Source organism: Caretta caretta, chromosome 20 (genome assembly GCF_965140235.1).
Source record: "Caretta caretta isolate rCarCar2 chromosome 20, rCarCar1.hap1, whole genome shotgun sequence".
Taxonomy (NCBI): domain Eukaryota; kingdom Metazoa; phylum Chordata; order Testudines; family Cheloniidae; genus Caretta; species Caretta caretta.
In genome coordinates, this window is record NC_134225.1 from 2004257 (window position 1) to 2021505 (window position 17249).

Sequence of the window (17249 nt, forward strand, 5' to 3'; positions counted from 1 at the left end):
GCTGGGGGGGGCGGGGCAGGGGCACTGGCTGGGGGGGGCGGCTCCCAGCAGGGGGCGCTGGGGGGGGCGGGGCAGGGGCACTGGCTGGGGGGGGCGGCTCCCAGCAGGGGGCGCTGTGGGGGGCGGGGCAGGGGCACTGGCTGGGGGGGGGCGGCTCCCAGCAGGGGGCGCTGGGGGGGGCGGGGCAGGGGCACTGGCTGGGGGGGGGCGGCTCCCAGCAGGGGGCGCTGTGGGGGGCGGGGCAGGGGCACTGGCTGGGGGGGGCGGCTCCCAGCAGGGGGCGCTGTGGGGGACGGGGCAGGGGCACTGGCTGGGGGGGCGGCTCCCAGCAGGGGGCGCTGTGGGGGGCGGGGCAGGGGCACTGGCTGGGGGGGGCGGCTCCCAGCAGGGGGCGCTGGGGGGGGCGGGGCAGGGGCACTGGCTGGGGGGGGCGGCTCCCAGCAGGGGGCGCTGGGGGGGGCGGGGCAGGGGCACTGGCTGGGGGGGCGGCTCCCAGCAGGGGGCGCTGTGGGGGATGGGGCAGGGGCACTGGCTGGGGGGGGCGGCTCCCAGCTGTGGGGGGGTGGGGCAGGAGCGCCGTCTGTACCGGATCTTGCCCCGTGGGGGAGGGGAGGTGCCTGATCAGGGCTCCCCCCTCCCTGCCCCCAAATCCTCTTTCACTCCAATCCGCCTCGGAGGCTCTTGCTGAGCCCCAGACAAAGGAGCCGTGTGACCCGGGCACCCGCTAATCCCTCCCCAGCCCCATGCGCAGCATGCGCTCCCCGTGCCTGATCTCCCCCCTCCCGCCCAGCTGGGCCAGGCTTGGGGCCTGGGTGGGGGGTTCCTGCTCCCTGCCAAGCCCCTGGGGGTCCCCTCTACCACCCAGGGGCCTGTGAGCCACCCCCTCCCGTGCCCCAGCCCATCCCCCTCCTTTCCTTTGAAAGGAACTTGTCTGGGTTCTCTTCACTGTCAGGGGCATACATTGTACAGCTGGGGAAACTGAGGCACAGAACAGCCATGCACCAGCAGCAGCAAGTGGGGTGACTTTATAGCCCCCCTGACATTGTGCAGCTCTGTGGGTCCAACACGGCAGGTTCCTGGTGTCTCCTGCCCATGCCTGGACCCCTCCCCTGCCCTCACCCCTTCGGTCACGCTCCCTCGGCTTGGCCCCGCCGCCCTGGTCCCCTCCAGAGACCCCGTTACCCCTCACCGCCTGCCTGTGGGGCAGGTGCCCGCTGACCATTGCCGGGGGCTTGGGGCTCCTGGGGGCGCACTCACTCTGTGGGTGCAGGGCCCCGTTGCTGCCTCTGGCCCTGGCCTGGTGCGGAGCCGGCCCTGCCCCCCTGCCTGGGTCCTGAGGGCCCTGGCCCTGCCTGCCCCGGGGCTGGTGTGGGGGGCCCTGCCTGCAGGCCGGAGCTGGCAGGGGTTAACGCCGGGCTGGCAAGGCCCGCCCCGTGGGGGGGGAATCGGCTCTTCCCTGGACTTTGGCTGGAGCAGAACTTGTGTGGCTCGATCCCAGGCAGCAGGACCCAGCCCGCAGCGCAGGGCCGGTCTGAACAGCAGGCAGGTATGTGGGGCAAAGGCAGCAGAGGGGCTGTGGGGGGTGGGAGGGGGCAGGCAGCACCCTCCCCCCCCCCCCAGCTGGGCTGGCAGCTGGATGCAGGCCCAGCGACCAGCTGCAGGGGTGATGCCAGGCCACCGCAGGCGGGGGGTGCAGGCCCTTGGGGGGTGATGGGCATAGGGGGCAGAGCTAGGGGCTGGTGCCGCGGGGGTCACGGATGGGCGAGTGGCTCAGACACTGATTCCCCACGTGGGCCCCGGTGAGCCCCATCGTCGTCCGTCCCCCCCCCACATGCCTGCAGGCACCTCTGCAGCCTGGGGGGGGGGGGGTGAGGCTGAGTGGGGCCGGGCTTGGGGGGCACGAGCAGGGCTGCTCACGGACACTCATTGTGAAAACTCATTGTGACACTCATTGGGCTGAAAGCTCAGACGGGGTGTCAGGACACCTGGGTCCCGTTCCCAGCCCTGCACTGGGTCCATGGGCCAGCCCCTCCCCCGCTATGTGCCTCAGTTTACCCATCTGAAACACAAAGCGCCAGCCCACCTTTGGCCGCGGCTGAGGAAGGGCAGCCCATTCTGTGGCAGCCAGCCCCATGTGTTCCCTGTGCCATGGAAGGGGCACGCAGGCTGGGGGGACGGGGACTCAGCTGCTGCCTGCGGGACCCTCGGGGGGGTGGGGGGGGCTGTGCCGAGATGCAGCAGCTCCCCCCCCCCCCGCACCACGCGCGAGCATAGCCCTGCTGTGCCAGTCCGGAGCAGTGGTCCAGCCGTTCCTGCATCCCGCTGGCTGGGGCTGGTGTGCGGCCAGGGCGGCCAGGCAGCCAGGGCAGCCGCAAGCCGGGGGCACGACCTTGTCGGCCCTTTGCCTGCGGGAGGCGCCACCTGCCCCTCCGTTAACCCTTCCAGCCCTGGCACCAGCATTTGCTGTGTGGGGACGGGACCAGGCCCACCCCGACTGAGCTCCCCGGGCAGCCCCTGGGGTGAAGAAGAATGACCCAGTGGGGATTGCTGGGCACCCTGCTCTCCCCGCCCCCCAGAATGGGGGGCACAGACTCGGGCTGCAATCCCTAGAGGGGGCACGGAATAGCCCGGCCCAGCTCCCTCGAGCACCCAGCACCCTCGAGGTTATGAAACCTCCTCCCCAGCCGGGCCTCTCGCTGTTCAGGGGATTCAGGGGCGCGGGTCTAATCCCCCTTGGTAATGCCCCCCCCCCAGCCATGGGGCACTGGGCAGCTGGCCCAGCTCTGCCTCTGGGGCCAGGGAATGGGATGCACCTTCACCCCTTAGCTGCCAGCCACTGCCGGGAGCCCCTCCTGGTCCTGCAGAGGAAGGTTCTTGGGGGGCACTGGGTCCCCCCCCCCCTTGCCTCCAGGTGCAGAGCCCAGGTGTCGCCCTGTCCCCGTGGCCCCTTCCAAGACCCCAACCTCAAGGCAGGATCCTCTGGGGGCTAGAGTGGGCCGATGGCGGGGGGGCAGGGGGAGAGCCAGGACTCCTGGGTTCTATTCCCAGAGTGAAACCCCTTGCGCTGGGTGTCCCACAGCTGGGACTGGCCCTGGGCTGGTCACACCCTCTGCAGCTCCTGGCAGCGGGCGAGCTGGCCCCTCACGCTGACCCCTGGCGGCCATTCCTAGGGGCTCACCTACGCCCCTTCCCAGCCCCAATCTGGCCACGCGGGCTCTTGGCTCCTCTCCGCTGCCCCCTGCACCGTGGCACAGCCCTGGCAGAGCTGAGCTCCCTGCATGGGTCCGCTAGCCAGGCCACCTGCATGGGTGACGCGTGGGGCCAGGCACCGACACCCCTAGCCAGGGGGATTAGCAGGTACGACCGGAAGCTCCCCCGTCCCGAGCCCCAGGGGGCTTAGAGTGCCGGGGGGGGCGCTGAGCTCTCCCCTTGTGACTGCAGGAGCCAGCGGCCAGGTTCGCTCTGCCCGGCTCCCTGCCCAGTGCCCGGCTGCATGTGGCACAGCCCTACAATAACCAACCGGGGGGGCCGCCCCATCACCCATGGGGGGCTAGTGGGGGGAGGAGAAGGGGCTGGATCCCAGGTGTCCTGGCTCCCCTTTTGGTCCGTCCCTTCCCCACTCTGTGCCTCAGTTTCTCCATCTCTGTGCCAGGGAAGAGGCCAGTGCCCCCGGCCCCTCCCCATGGGAGCTGGGAGCCAGCCAGCCGCTGACCCGCTGATCCCGGCTAATCCCCATCACGCCCAGCCCAGGCCCATGGCCTACTTCAGGCAGGTTGTCGTGCAGAGCGGTCCGTGGGGGGTAAGGGGGAGCCGTGGCTGCGGGGGCTCTTACCCCGCCCCCAGGAGGGTGGCTGCACCAAGGGAGGGGGTGCTGGGCTATGCAGTGGGCAGGTGAGGGGGAGGGTTCCTGCACCCCGGAGTTGCTGAGTGGTAAGTGCCCCCCCAGACCACGGCCCCCCACCGACCCCAGGACCTGCCCGAAGCCAGGGGGCTTGTGGTGGGGGATGGAGCCTGGAGCCACCTCACCCTGCCACAAACACAACAGCAAACCTGCCCCCCACTCCCCCCAAAACGCACCTCGCACAGGGACTCACGGGCTGAGCGGGGGGCCGGTCGGCTCCTGGCTAGTCGCTGAGGGGGGGTCTCGTCATCAGCACAGGCAGGGAACTCGGGCGCCTGGGTTCCGTTCCCAGCTCCGGGAGGGATGTGGGGACCAGTGGTTAGAGCGGGGCGGGGGACCCAGGACGCCTGGGTTCCTTGCGCTACCCCCGCCCCTCCCGCGTTCCAGCTCTGAGGCTGGTGTGTTTGGCCTGCGGCAGGTGCCAGCCATGTGGCTCTACGTGGGGCTGGTGGCCCTGGTGTGGGGGCTGGCCTGGTACCTGCGGGACCGCCAGACCCTGGCCAGCGTCCAGGACAAGCACGTCTTCATCACAGGCTGCGATTCGGGCTTCGGGCACATGCTGGCCAGGCGGCTGGACAGGAAGGGCTTCCGGGTGCTGGCCGGCTGCCTGACCCAGAAGGGGGCCGACAACCTGCAGCGCACCAGCTCAGCCGGCCTGCGGGCCACCCGGCTCGACGTCACCAGCACCGAGAGCATCCAGCGGGCCGTGGAGTGGGTGCAGGCGGCGGTGGGGGAGAAAGGTGAGTGGGTGCAGGGGAAGCACCCCGCTACTCCAGCCCCAGCCTCTAACAGCAGGGGGCGCTGTGGGGAGCAGGGCGGAGGCACTGGGGTGGTGGGGGAGCTCCGAGCAGGGGGGCGCGATGGGGGCAGGGCAGGAGTGCTGGGGGGCACCCAGCAGGGGGTGCTATGTGGGGCAGGAGTGCTGGGGGGCTCCCAGCAGGGGGCGCTGGCTGGGGTCGGCAGCTGTGTGGGGAGATCCCGACACCTCCGGCCCAGCTGCCGCGGCTCCCTCCCAGGGCTCTTCGGGCTGGTGAACAACGCGGGGGTGGCGAACCCCATCGGCCCCACCGAGTGGATGCGGGTCCAGGATTTCCAGCAGGTCCTGGCCGTCAACACCTTCGGTCTCATCGAGGTGACCCTCGCCTTCCTGCCACTGCTGAAGCGGGCGCGGGGCCGCGTGGTCAACATGTCCAGCGTGCTGGGGCGGCTCTCGGCCAACGGGGGCGGGTACTGCATCTCCAAGTACACCGTGGAGGCCTTCTCCGACAGCCTGCGGTGAGCCCCCCACCCGACCCCCTGCCACGCTCTGCCCCCTGGGCGGTAGGGCCCCCTCTCCAAGCAGGCCAGGGTTACCCCCAATCCCTCGACTCTTTGCTGGGGGACGGGCTGGGAGCCAGGACTCCTGGGTTCTGTCCCCAGCTCTGGGAGGAGAGTGGGGTCTAGCGGTTAGAGCTGGGGGGGGGCAGGGCTGGGAGCCAGGACTCCTGGGTTCTGTCCCCAGCTCTGGGAGGGGAGTGGAGTCTAGCGGTTAGAGCAGGGGGGACGGGGCTGGGAGCCAGGACTCCTGGGTTCTGTCCCCAGCTCTGGGAGGGGAGTGGAGTCTAGCGGTTAGAGCTGGGGGGGGGCAGGGCTGGGAGCCAGGACTCCTGGGTTCTGTCCCCAGCTCTGGGAGGGGAGTGGAGTCTAGCGGTTAGAGCAGGGGGGATGGGGCTGGGAGCCAGGACTCCTGGGTTCTGTCCCCAGCTCTGGGAGGGGAGTGGGGTCTAGCGGTTAGAGCAGGGGGGACGGGGCTGGGAGCCAGGACTCCTGGGTTCTATCCTGTGGCACCTTGGGAGAGTCGGCTCCCTGCTCTGGACACGGAGTTAATGCCTAGTTGCTGGCCAATGCGTGCTCAGCTCCATTCAGGCTCAGGCCTGTGCCCCCCGCAGCCTGTCCCAGGGCTGGGGGCACGTCCACAGCAGGTCACAGGGCCGGGGCCCGCTCACGCCGGTGCCTTGCAGGCGCGACATGTACCATTTTGGGGTGCGGGTGTCCATCATCGAGCCCGGGTTCTTCAAGACAGCCGTGACCAGCCTGGACACCATCGAGGCCTCCCTGCACCAGCTGTGGAGCGAACTGGCACCCGAGGCCAGGCAGAGCTACGGGGAGGATTTCTTCCCGCAGTGTGAGTGCCAGGGGCCCGGGGCCAGCCAGGGCTACCCCGCAGAGCTGGGGCTGTAGCCCCCCCATTCCCTGGGGCCAGGAGCCTGTGGCACGGGGGTGCTCAGGTCACAGGCTGAGGGGGAATGGGGGGCCCCTTCACCCTGTGGGACCCACAGTTGAGTCACTTGCCTGCTACCCTGCCTCAGTTTCCCCAGTGCAGAACAGGGCTGGTGACACCCAGCTGACAGGGAGGAGACTGTGTCAGCTGGGCCCCTGCACTCCCCACATGGGGCTGCTGTGTGTCCCGTCCCCCCAAGTGTGTCACAGTCCAGCCCCTGTGGCCAGCGAGTGGGGAACCCCTCCCAGCTGCTGGGGTAGGGGCTGCACGACCCAGGTGCTGTAGAAGCGGAGATGTGGGGGGAGGGCAGGGAGCATGAGAAAAGAATTGTGGCCCTGAGGAGACAGAAAGCTCTGTGCCTTCCGCTGGACACGGGGGCCGCCTTCACTTCCTGTCCTAAATGCCCCTGCCCAGTTGCTGCATGGCTGGATAAATATGCCCCCGCCCCCAGGTGGTTGAATCTCAGCACCGGGCAAGGGACCCCTGTCTCAACAGCTGCTGTGCCCCACCCCAGAGGTGGCTGCATCTCATGGTGGGTGAATCTGCCTGTAACACAGGGGTGCCCACGGCAGGGGGGCAGGGAGGCAGTGACCCAGGAGGCAGGAATGGGAGCCGTGTGTGGAGGGCTGTGCCTGGCCCTGCCGCCCCCCGGCCAATGCTCCTCGGGCCCCCCTCTCTCCCCCCAGACCTGAAGGTGCAGCGGCTCATCATGGACTTCATCTGCGACCCTGACCTGAGCAAGGTGACCAGCTGCATGGAGCACGCGCTGCAGGCCAAGCACCCACGTACACGGTACAGCGCCGGCTGGGACGCCAAGCTGCTCTGGCTGCCTGCCTCCTACCTGCCGGCGGTCGTGGTGGATGTCGTGCTGGCCACGATCTTGCCGAAGCCGGCCTGCCGTGTCCGCTAGCCCCGCCCTGGGGGAGGGGGGCACCACATGTGGGTTTTAGCCCACAGCATGTGATTGGGCCCCGGCACCCCGAAGCCTGTTGGAAATAAACCGGCCCCCAAAGGACACCAGGCCTGGCCCCTTCGGCTCTGTTCACGTTCCCCTGAACAGGGACTGGGCGATGCCCCTTCCCAGCCGGGCTTTGCCTCCTACCAGCCCCCTGCTCAGTGCAACACAGCCTCAGGGGCCAGCGGTGAGCAGGGTGCTGGGGGGCTGGCCTCCAGGATCTAGCCCCACTGCTGGGAAGGGAGGGGGCCAGTGGGGGGGGGTTAGGACTCTGGGGTTCTCAGCCCTGCTGCTCGGAAGGTAGGGGGCTAGTGGGGTGGGGGGTCAGGACTCCAGGGGTCTCAGCCCTGCTGCTCGAGGGGGCGCTGGGGACAGGACAGCGGAAAGCAGGACCCCTGGCTGGGTTCCCTGTGGGGCTTCGGGAGAGTCACAGCCCCAGGCTGGAGAGCAGGTCCCCAGGCTAGGCAGAGGCGGCTGGTGCCCACGCTGCCCTGGGGCTGCAGGCTCTGCCCCTTTTAAAGGTTAGGCCCGCAAAGCCGCAGCTCCCATCCTGCTAGCCCCGGCCCCGGGGCATGAACCAGCAAAGCTGGGGAGGTTGCCCCCCCCTGCAGCCCCACATGTGACCAGCAGGGGGTCCAGCTGGGAGACAGTAAATGCCACACCCCCTCAGGGGTCCACCGCGAGCACATCAATGATCCGGGGGAGCCAGGCCCCCAGGAAAGCCAAGGCTCCTTCACTGCGGGGGATGGGCTGCTCACTTGCGGGAAGGGGCACAGCTATGGGGCTGCTCACCCCGGGGGGGCACAGCTCTGGGGCTGCCGTCCAATCCAAGCAGGCGGGCGGGAGCGAGCTGCTCCCAGCCGCTGGGTGGCCCCAGGTGCGACGAGTCGCCCAGTCACGGAGCCCCCACTGCCTGGCCACTGGGGGCACGGAGATGGAGTGGGGTGTGGTGTCCCCTGAGGGTACCTGCGCCCACTGGGGGGGGCTAAAGGGATGCCAGGAGGCCACAGGGCGCCAGTCGGCAGGGGGCCCCAGCAGCCTCACCCCTGAACTAGCTGACCCCCCCAGCCCTCCCCAAGGAGCCCCCCAGCCCAGGCTGTCAGCTGCTCAGCACAGCAGGGCCCCCCATCTCTACCCAGTCCCCGGGGGCCCCGCTGGCTCCCCCGGTTCCTGCTGCAGGAAGCCTGACCCTTCCGGAGGGGAGCAGCCAGGACAAGTTGCCATGACAACAGTTGCCAGTGACCTTCAGGGGCTAAAAAATATTAAACAAAGGAGGGGGGCAGGGGGGTGAACACATCCGGCCCCCTCCCACCATGTTTCCAGGGAGGGGCCACCCGTCAAACATAGAATCAACCAGGGTGAAATTCTTGGTGTGTGGTCAGCAGCCCTGGGCTAGAAGGCAGCTGGGGACAGAGCCTGGCTGGGGACTCATGGGTCAGAGGGACCTTGGGGGGAGGGGGGGGGGAAAAATCACACATGCCCCCCCACTGAGCTGGGCAGCCCGGGCTCCTGGTCCCACCCCCGTTGCAGCAGCAGAGGGGTTAACACTTGTGGGCGGGCCCTGCCCCCCACTCACCACTGACCGGGGGGGGGGGGGGGGAGGGTTGGTCCCCTGGGACCCCCAGCACAGACACCCCAGGCCACGTGTGTGGGAATCCCCCCTCATCAGACACCAGATGGGACGAGGTCAAATCTCCCCCTTGCCCCTCAAGCCGGGGCCCAGGCCAGAGCCAAAGAACCCGACAGGCCCAAGGCATCAGAACGGAGAGATCCGGGGAAGCTTTTTATTTTCAAAATACTGTGCACCCCCCCTCACATCTTCAAACGTATCGACATTCCCCCCCCAAAGACAGAGAACCCCCCCGAGCCCCCCTCCCCCGACACTGGACAGGCGGGGGGAGGGGCCGCTAAAGTAAGAAAAGGGGGAGAGGTTTTGGCAAATGTTTAAGGCACCTGCTACCCGTCCATTAGAGGAAATACGGTACCAGCTGCAGGACAGGAGCTGCCCACCAGGGGGCGCTGCGGAAAGAAGGCGGGTCTGACAGCTTAAAGGGGCAGAGAGCGACACCCCCCTCCCCCCCGGGGAGCCCCCCCGGAGTCCGGGCTGGGGCGGGGCCCCCCCGCCGGCTACATGACCTCGTAGCCGCTGCGGATCCCCTTCATGAGGCAGCAGGCGAAGATGATGCCCAGGAGCTGCAAGAGGAGACCAGGCGTCAGGCGACCACGATGCCAACGGCCCCCCCGCCTGCTGCGGCCCACCACCCCCACCGGCTGGGCACTGCCTGGCCCTGCGACCTTTGCCCGCCAGCCCATTAGGTAGAGGGGCACCCCCAGCTCGCCCCCCCAGGGGCCCAGCCGGAGGATCTAAGGCAGGGGAAATTGTCCAGCACCCCTGGGTTCCCCCGCCCCACCCCCAGCGCTGCCTGTCTCCGGACTCAGGGGCGGGGCCGGGCATGCCACGGGGAGGGGCCAGGGGCGGACGCTCGGTACCTCGAAGAAGGCGATGCCCAGCGCCACGGCCGCCACGATGACGATGTGTTTCTTCAGCCAGGCCTCGATGCTCTGCGCACAGCCCTGCAGGGGGAGCCGACAAGGCAGCTCAGGGCCCCCGCCGGGACGGTGTGAACCCCCCCTTCGCACCCCCGCCCTGCCCACACCCCCCCTTCGCGCCCCCGCCGGGACGGTGTGAACCCCCCCTTCGCGCCCCCACCCTGCCCACACCCCCCCTTCGCGCCCCCGCCGGGACGGTGTGAACCCCCCCTTTGCGCCCCACCCCCAGGCTGGAACTCACTTGGACGTTGATGGTGGCAGGCGTGGGTCGGAGGTAGCACGTGGGCACAGTGGCGTTTGCCCAGCAGCAGGATGCGGGGACACTGTGGTTGCTTTTGAACGGTTCGATGGTGGACCAGTCCGTGTAGTTATTGGCCCCGCAGCAGGAATACTGCGAACAGGAGAGAACCAGGCGTCAGAGCAAGCAGGAGCCCTCTGGCCGCAGAGTCGTGAGGTCTAGTGGTTAGAGCAGGCGGCTGGGAGTCAGGACTCCCAGGTTCCCTCCCCAGCTGTGAGGGGGAAACTTGGTCCAGCATTTGGAACCCCACCTGGCCCCCCAAAGAGGTCAAAGGTCGCAATGCCCCACCCCACTCACTTTCCTCTGCAGTTCGTCCAGGGTCTGGGTTACCAGCGAGTCGTTGCCATATTTCTTCATGGCGTCCTCCAGGCCGTCCTGGAGCACAGCGCGGACCTGGGGGGGAGCAGGGGGTCAGAGCAGCCACACGCGGCTCCCGAGGCCGAGCGCCCCCTTGTGGGCTCTCGGGTCACCCACCGCCTCAGCTGGGTGGGCCCCGGACCCAGGCTGAGCCCCACTGGCGATCCCCAGGCAGCCCCAAGCGCGTCTCCCCAAGAGATGCCTGCGCCGGGGGAGCAGGACCCCTCATCGCGGGATCCACACGGCGGTGAGGTGCCCACCTTGTCCTTGAAGATGTACCCGGCAATGGCAGCTGCGATCTCCACCAGGAAGATACAGGTGAGCAGGATGGCGAACTGTGGGGAAGAGCGGGGTGAGCGGTGCCCCTCAGGCCTGCCCTGCAGCCTCCAGCCCCCGCATCCTAAACCCTTGGGGTGCCCCTGAATCCCGCCCCGCAGCCCCCAGCATCCTAAACCCTTGTGATGCCCCTGAATCCTTCCCCGCAGCCCCTGGATCCTAAACCCTTGGGGTGCCCCTCAGTCCTGCCCCGTAGCCCCCAGCCCTCCTGCCCTTGCATCCTAAACCCTTGGGGTGCCCCTGAATCCTGCCCCGCAGCCCCCAGTCTCCCTGTCCCCGCATCCTAAACCCTTGGGGTGCCCCTCAGTCCTGCCCCGCAGCCCCCAGCCCCCGCATCCTAAACCCTTGTGATGCCCCTGAATCCTGCCCTGCAGCCCCTGGATCCTAAACCCTTGGGGTGCCCCTCAGTCCTGCCCCGTAGCCCCCAGCCCCCGCATCCTAAAGCCTTGGGGTGCCCTGAATCCTTCCCCGCAGCCCCCCGCTGGCCCTGCCCCCAGCTCTGCCGCCGGCCGCGCCCCCTCACCGTGGTGACCATGCAGTAATTCTCCTTCGAGGCCCCGCAGCAGCCAAAGAAGGAGACAAAGAAGATGACGACGCCCACGACGATGATGACGATGGGGGCGCCCGAGGCCGAAGGGCTGCTCATGATCAGCGTCTTGTTGAGCTCGATCTGCACGTAGATCCCGATGACGATGAGGGCGATGCCACAGAGCTGGGGGGGGAGACGGGGGCAGGTCACCCCGAGCATCACCTGACCAGCACCCCTCCCCCACACTCGCCCCTCCCAGACCCAGTCAACAAGAGCCCCTGGCCCCACCAGAGCCAAGAAAGTGCTGCCCATGTCCCCTCTGCTGGATGGCACCTGACCTGCTCAGCTGTGTGTCACAGCCCCGTACTGCTGGCAGCTAATGGGGATTCGCCTGTAGCCAGGGTGGCTTTTGGAATGAGGAGGAGGGGGGACGGGCGTGCGAGTCCTGCCAGCCTCAGGGAGTTTCTCTATTTGCTACAAGAGCTTAAATTTCCCCCCCAGGATCCTGAAGCACACGCCAGGCCTGGCACGGAGGCCACGCTTAAAATGCAGCCACCTCTGGGGCAGCGCATGACAGCCTCAGAGTAACAGGGCTGGAGAAAGGTGTTCCCGCCCCCTCTCCCGCCGGGTCCTGCCCAGTATTCCCTCCCCCGGTATCCCCTCCTGGGGGAGGGGTTTGGAGAGTTAGAGGTACCCCCCCCCGTGAGAATTCAGCCAGGACACCCCAAGCCTTTCAGTAGTGCCAGGGCGGCTGGTGTCTCCTGTCTGCATGGCATCACCCTGGCAGCATCTCAGAAACTAGAATGGGGGGGCAGAGAGACCCCCCACCCTAAAGATAATCTGGAGCAAGGGGAGGGGTGAGAACCCCCCCAATAAGGGGGAGATGTGCCAGGTAAGTCCTACCTGGCCCCAGAGAGCGACCCACAGGCAGACCCAGGTCCTGTGGCCTCCTTATCTCCCCATCCCATCTGAGGATCTCAAAGCACAAACTCCATTGAACTTCGCCTCTTCCACACTCCCATGTACACTACACCCCGCACGGGCTCGCCTCCCCACCACCAGCCTCCACCCCCTTCTCAAACAGCCCCACCTGGCCCTATTTACCTTTCCCTGCCCAAGGAACACAGACCCACTGGTGCATGGTCTCCACCCACTTGCCTGGGATCAAGGGCCAGAGATGCCAAACCCTGGGGAGACCGGGCAGGGGCATTCCCTGGACGCATGGCGGGTGGAGGGGGCTCGCCCTGGGCAGAGGCAGGCAGGGACCAAGATGCCCTGGCCCCACTCAGCAGGGGCAGACAGGGCACGTGCCCCACTGCCCTCTGCTGGGCAAGGGCAGCATGGCTCAGCCACATCATAGGCCCCCACCCCGCCCCAAGCCCCTGGCAGAGCCGGAGCCCCGTCCCCACCCCACTGAGCCGGGGGTGATTTGGTACCAGCAGGACAGAGCTGGGGGCACCAGACCCTGTGTGGCTGGGGACTCAGCTGTTGCCACCAACACCCCCCAGGTCCGAGTTCTGTAATCCCGTGGGAGCCCCCCCTCGGGGGCTGGCGTCCTGTGACTCGGGACTTCCCCTTTCCCCCTGCTCAGCCCCCGGGGGGGGGATCGGCTGGAACCAGTGCGGGGGAGGGGCACCGGAAGAAGCCACATGGGAGAACAGGCCCCGCCCCTGGGTGTGACGGGGCCTGGGGGTCCCCGACGGGGGAATAACGTTCCCCCCCCCATCCTGCCCTCCCTGTTCCCCCCAGAGCCCACCCGGCTTTCTCCTCCTCCAGCCCAGGGACATGGCAGCGGGTGGGGGGGGAGGGAGAGTTATTGAAGCCGAGCTTCACTGGAGCCTGGGTTTCCGGCCTGGCCTGCGAGAGGCGGCTGTGTGCGTCTGTCTGTGTGTGTGTGCGTCTGTCTGTGTGTGTGTGCGTCTGTCTGTGTGTGTGTGCGTCTGTCTGTGTGTGTGTGCTCGCGCTCAACGGCGGGGGGGGGGGGTGAGGCCTCGCAGGGGGCAGAGGATCCTGGCACCTTCCACTACCGGGCCCGCTGCCAGCGTGACCCCCCACCCCCTGCTGGGATCCCGGGGCTGCCACGTTCGCCCCAGCCCTGCCTCAACCCCCGCCCCATCAGCGGGACGAGCTCTCGGTGCTAAGTGGCCCCCAACCGGCCCTGCAACAAACTGCCATCTGCTGCTGCCAGCGAGCTGCCCCGGGGGGCAGGCCAGGCCCCCACACCCCCACCTCTCCGGGGTGGGCTACGGAGCGGGGAGGGGCTGGGAGCCAGGCCTCCGGGGTTCCCATCCCAGGAGGATGGTGACATCCAGCGGTTAGAGCAGAGGCGGCTCAGGCCCCCGGGTTCCCATCCCAACTCTGCCACAGTCAAGTCCCTTCCCCATGCCTCAGTTTCCCAATCTGCCAAATGAGGCCACTCCACCTTCTGGAGCCTTATTCCTGGTGTTTAAGGAGCAGGGGGGGAGGGGAGCACAGGTTGCCAGTCAGACCAGCCGGGATCCCTACCCCAGGAAAGCCCCGTATTCTCGGGCCCAGGTGTATTTACCTGCCGGGGAGGGTAAACAGAGCAGCCAGCTTGGCTGCCCGTGCAAACACTGACGCTCCCCTGAGCTACTCACCGGGGGCGGGCGGGGCCAGGTACCACTGACGGCATTCACGTGGGCAGCGGAGCCAGGGTGGCAAGGGGAGAAATTGCCCCAGTCCATGCCGGGCAGAGGGGAGCTACAGACCCAGCTACTGGGGTCACAAGTGCCCCGGCTGGGCCAGGCACTCCTCATTCCCCGGCTCCAGCCCACATCCACTGCTGAGCCCGACTGCCGGGCACCCGGGCCATACCCCTGGCACCGCGGGAGCACGGACGCTCCAGCACTGCCCAGGGATCCCCCGGTGCCGACGGGTCTGAAGGGTCCCCTTGCCCACCTCTGTGGGAGAGTGGCCAGGGCTGGGCACACGCCCCCTCCTCACAGCTGAGCCGGTTCCTCCTCCCAAACTCTGTGACTTCCCTGGCTGGGTGGGGCTGGGACAGGAGGCCCTGGCTCCTTCCCACCATTGAGCAAGTGAGACCCCCATGCGAACCGCTCCTCCCGCCTACGAGGGGTGACTCAGCCCCCCCTTCTTGGTAGGATGCGCCCTCCCACCCATTCTGCTGGGCAATTGCAGGCTGATTACGATCGGAGCCCAGAGCCGTTAGGCCCTGCCCGGGTCTTTCCCCACCAGCCACTTCCCCTGGCCATTCGGATGGCACATGACACGGGCCGTGATAGCATCTCCCTCGGGTCAGGGGGCCCAGCACCCCTCAGCCGGAATCAGCACCATGACAGTCCCCATGCAGTGCCCAGCCTGCCTCAGGCCAGGAGGTGCCCGGGCTCCAGGGACGACGGCCACTGAGGTCACAGACAGGCCAAGGCAGTGGCAGCAGAGATGTCAAGGGGCGAATGGGCCAGGGAGGCCCAGCTCCCCGGGTGGAGGGAGCATCTGTCCAGGGCAGGCGAGACACCACGGCCCAGGGGGAGGGGAGGCCTGCCCCATGCCTGCTCTGGGATTAGCCAGCAGGGCAATTCCGTGGACGCTGAATACGCTGTCGAGCAGCCCCAGAAGCCAGGCTTAAGGTCTCCAGCCGCTCTTGGGGAAAAAGTGGGTATAACTCACTCACTGCACTGGGGCGTTACCCCTGAAACCTAATGCTGGCTGATTATAGGTCAACAATGCAGCTGCCGGGCTATTAGCAATAAATCACCAGCTACTCTGGGCCAGGGGTGGGGAGGTACCACATCTTCCCCAGCTGACTCCTGTTTACGATTAGCTGCCCACCTCCTGCCCCGTCCCCCCAATCCACACCCCCCCCCAAATAAGTCAATCACTCCCAAGCGGACACCCTCCAGATTTCCTGCCCAGGAGCACCAGGAAAAGCCTCACGGCCGAACCAACCATCCCTTGGTGCCCCACCCCAGTGGAGAGCTGGGTGCAGCCTGGGAAGGCCCCGTCTCCTCACCTGCAATTCTGGATTGGTTCGCACCCTCCAGACACATTAAATGGAAACTCCTGTATCCCGTGGGCATGAGCTGGGGGGTGCCTGTTCCAGAGAAGTCACCTGCCATCCCGAGCCAAGGCCTGTACAAGGTGGCACCACTATGCTCTCTGCCAGGCAGAGCCAGAACCCCAAGTCTGTTGTCATAGACCCAATACTGCAAACAGGCAGGGGAGAGGCCCAGTGTGCTGGAACGGCAGGGTGTCTGGGGCTGGATGACCTGGGGTCAAGCCCCGCTGTGGCCATGAAGGTCTGAAATACTAGCCAACTTCCTCGCTTCCCTGGCCCCCAGTGTGAGGCAGACAGTGGTATAAGTGATGCTCTGTGGTTTTTTAGGGCCCTTTGAGCCCCGCGTTAGCCACCAGAGTGGGGCTGCAGCTAGCCCACATCCTGTCCCCACAGCAGGGAAAAGGAGCCTCTTTGGGGCTGGGCCAGAGTCAAGAACCTGGCTCCGAACTTCAGAAGGGCTCAGGGCTGAGATTCAGAATCTCCCTGGTCTCTCTAATGAGCCAAACTGGCCCCTCGCCCCACACATCAGCCCCAGCCCGGGCCCATCTAGCCCGGCCTCCAGCCCACCACGGGGGCAGCCCAGCTGCTTCTGAGAAGGGCCGGGGGAACCCTGCAGGCCCCCGGAGACCTTCCGCCCAGCCCCACCCCACTTCAGGCCCAGCTCATGCCTTGTCACAGAGGGGGCTCAGCCCCCCATGTCCCCAAGGACCCGAACCCCCACCTGCCCCAGCCCCTGTCCACCGGGAGAGCCCCGCTTGGTCCAACCCCAGCCTCTGCCCCCCCCGGGGGGAAGTCTCCAGCCTCTGCCCCCCTCCCCAGGCAGGGCGGGGCGGGAACCTGGGACCCCCGGCCACCGCTCGGCCAGCCAGACCCCTGCCAGCGCTGGCGGCAGGGAGACGCGCCCATGGGCGCGGGGGGAGACTTGGGGGTGGGGATGACGCAATCAGGAGCCAGCCCGGGTCACCCCGAGGGAACTAGGGGGCGGGCGGGGGGGGGGGCAGGCCCGACTCACCCAGAACAAGAAGTTGAAGAAGAAAACCAGGAACTTGACGCATCTCATGCCGCCTTCCAACGCCATCGCGCCCGGTGCCTGGGGGGACAAAGGGCGCAGCAGAGCCGCGGGGCTGGGGGAGTGCGGAACAGACCCCCCCACCGGCCCCCGGCCCCTTCGCCCGGGGAAAGCCCCCCCCCGCCGGAATCACCCCGGCAGCGCGTCCCCCCACCCCCCCAAGCTGGAATCCTCCCCCTTCCCTCTCCCCCGCCCACCCAGGGAGCCGCCCCCTGGCTCCCCACTTTCTAAAGCCCCCCACCCACCTCGGTCTCGCAGCCCCGCGCTCCTGCCTCCGCCCGGCCCGATCACTTGACTCGCTCGGCTCCACGCAGGTGGCAGGAGGGGCCCGGCACCATGTGACCCCTGTGAGTCAACAGGAAACCCACGGGTGGGCGTGGGGTGGGGCGGGGCGGCCCCGCCCCCGCCCCCGGGTGGCTTCCAGCCCCGGCGCCAGGGGCCCCGGTTAACCCCCCCGCCGGCCGCACGGGGAGCCCCCGGCCCAGCCCTGCGAGCCCCGGGCGGGCGGGATCGGCCCCCACGCGCGGCCCCGCGGGGGCAGCTGGCTATTGCTGGCTCTCTGGGGGCCCCTATGGGTCGGGGTCTCGGCCGGGGCCGCGCTCAGCCCCCCACGGGCGGCGGGGGCAGGTGGCAACGAGCCGGGGAGTTTGACTTTGTCCCTTGGAAAGCGCCCCGCAGCCCCCACGTGACGTGGGCTCCCCCCACCCCTCGGGGGAATTAACAGAAACTTCCTCCAGCCCCACTGCCCTAAAGCGGCTCATGCAGGGGCAGCCCTGGGGCGGACAGGGTCCGGCTAGCCCCAGATCCCGTCTTCAGCAGCTGCCCTGCCAGAGCGCCAGGGGGAGAGCCCAGAACAGGGGAGCTGGCCGAACCCCCCCCGGCTTCCCCTCCCAGCTCCTGGCGGTCAGAGGTTTAGGGCGACCCAGGATGGAGCTGCCTGCGGCCCTGACTGCAAACT

At 68.1% G+C, this 17249-nt stretch overlaps 2 protein-coding genes across 2 annotated transcripts; one reads left to right on the forward strand and one right to left on the reverse strand.

Annotated features, from left to right (window-relative positions):
- Window positions 1-1453: 1453 nt before the first annotated feature.
- On the forward strand, window positions 1454-7178 carry RDH5 (retinol dehydrogenase 5). The gene is made up of 5 exons (XM_048831591.2): window positions 1454-1546; window positions 4320-4641; window positions 4918-5176; window positions 5902-6065; window positions 6848-7178. The coding sequence occupies exons 2-5, from the start codon at window positions 4329-4331 to the stop codon at window positions 7069-7071; spliced, it is 960 nt and encodes a 319-aa protein (XP_048687548.1). The 5' UTR covers window positions 1454-1546; window positions 4320-4328; the 3' UTR covers window positions 7072-7178.
- Window positions 7179-8886: 1708 nt separating this feature from the next.
- CD63 (CD63 molecule) lies at window positions 8887-16687 on the reverse strand. Its single transcript, XM_048831593.2, has 8 exons — window positions 16537-16687; window positions 16235-16312; window positions 11181-11369; window positions 10582-10656; window positions 10262-10357; window positions 9908-10057; window positions 9607-9690; window positions 8887-9309 (listed from the first exon to the last, which is right to left on the reverse strand). The coding sequence occupies exons 2-8, from the start codon at window positions 16298-16300 to the stop codon at window positions 9244-9246; spliced, it is 726 nt and encodes a 241-aa protein (XP_048687550.1). The 5' UTR covers window positions 16301-16312; window positions 16537-16687; the 3' UTR covers window positions 8887-9243.
- Between the last annotated feature and the right edge of the window lie 562 nt (window positions 16688-17249).

Excerpts from the sequence above, each read along its gene's own strand:
- CD63 (XM_048831593.2), bottom strand. The coding sequence starts at position 16,300 with ATGGCGTTGGAAGGCGGCATGAGATGCGTCAAGTTCCTGGTTTTCTTC. Across the intron at positions 9,691-9,907 it reads CTGCCACCATCAACGTCCAA|GGCTGTGCGCAGAGCATCGA; the intron begins GTGAGTTCCAGC and ends CTCCCCCTGCAG. Across the intron at positions 9,310-9,606 it reads TGGGCATCGCCTTCTTCGAG|CTCCTGGGCATCATCTTCGC; the intron begins GTACCGAGCGTC and ends CTCCTCTTGCAG.
- RDH5 (XM_048831591.2), top strand. The coding sequence starts at position 4,329 with ATGTGGCTCTACGTGGGGCTGGTGGCCCTGGTGTGGGGGCTGGCCTGG. Across the intron at positions 4,642-4,917 it reads GGCGGCGGTGGGGGAGAAAG|GGCTCTTCGGGCTGGTGAAC; the intron begins GTGAGTGGGTGC and ends GCTCCCTCCCAG. Across the intron at positions 5,177-5,901 it reads GCCTTCTCCGACAGCCTGCG|GCGCGACATGTACCATTTTG; the intron begins GTGAGCCCCCCA and ends GGTGCCTTGCAG.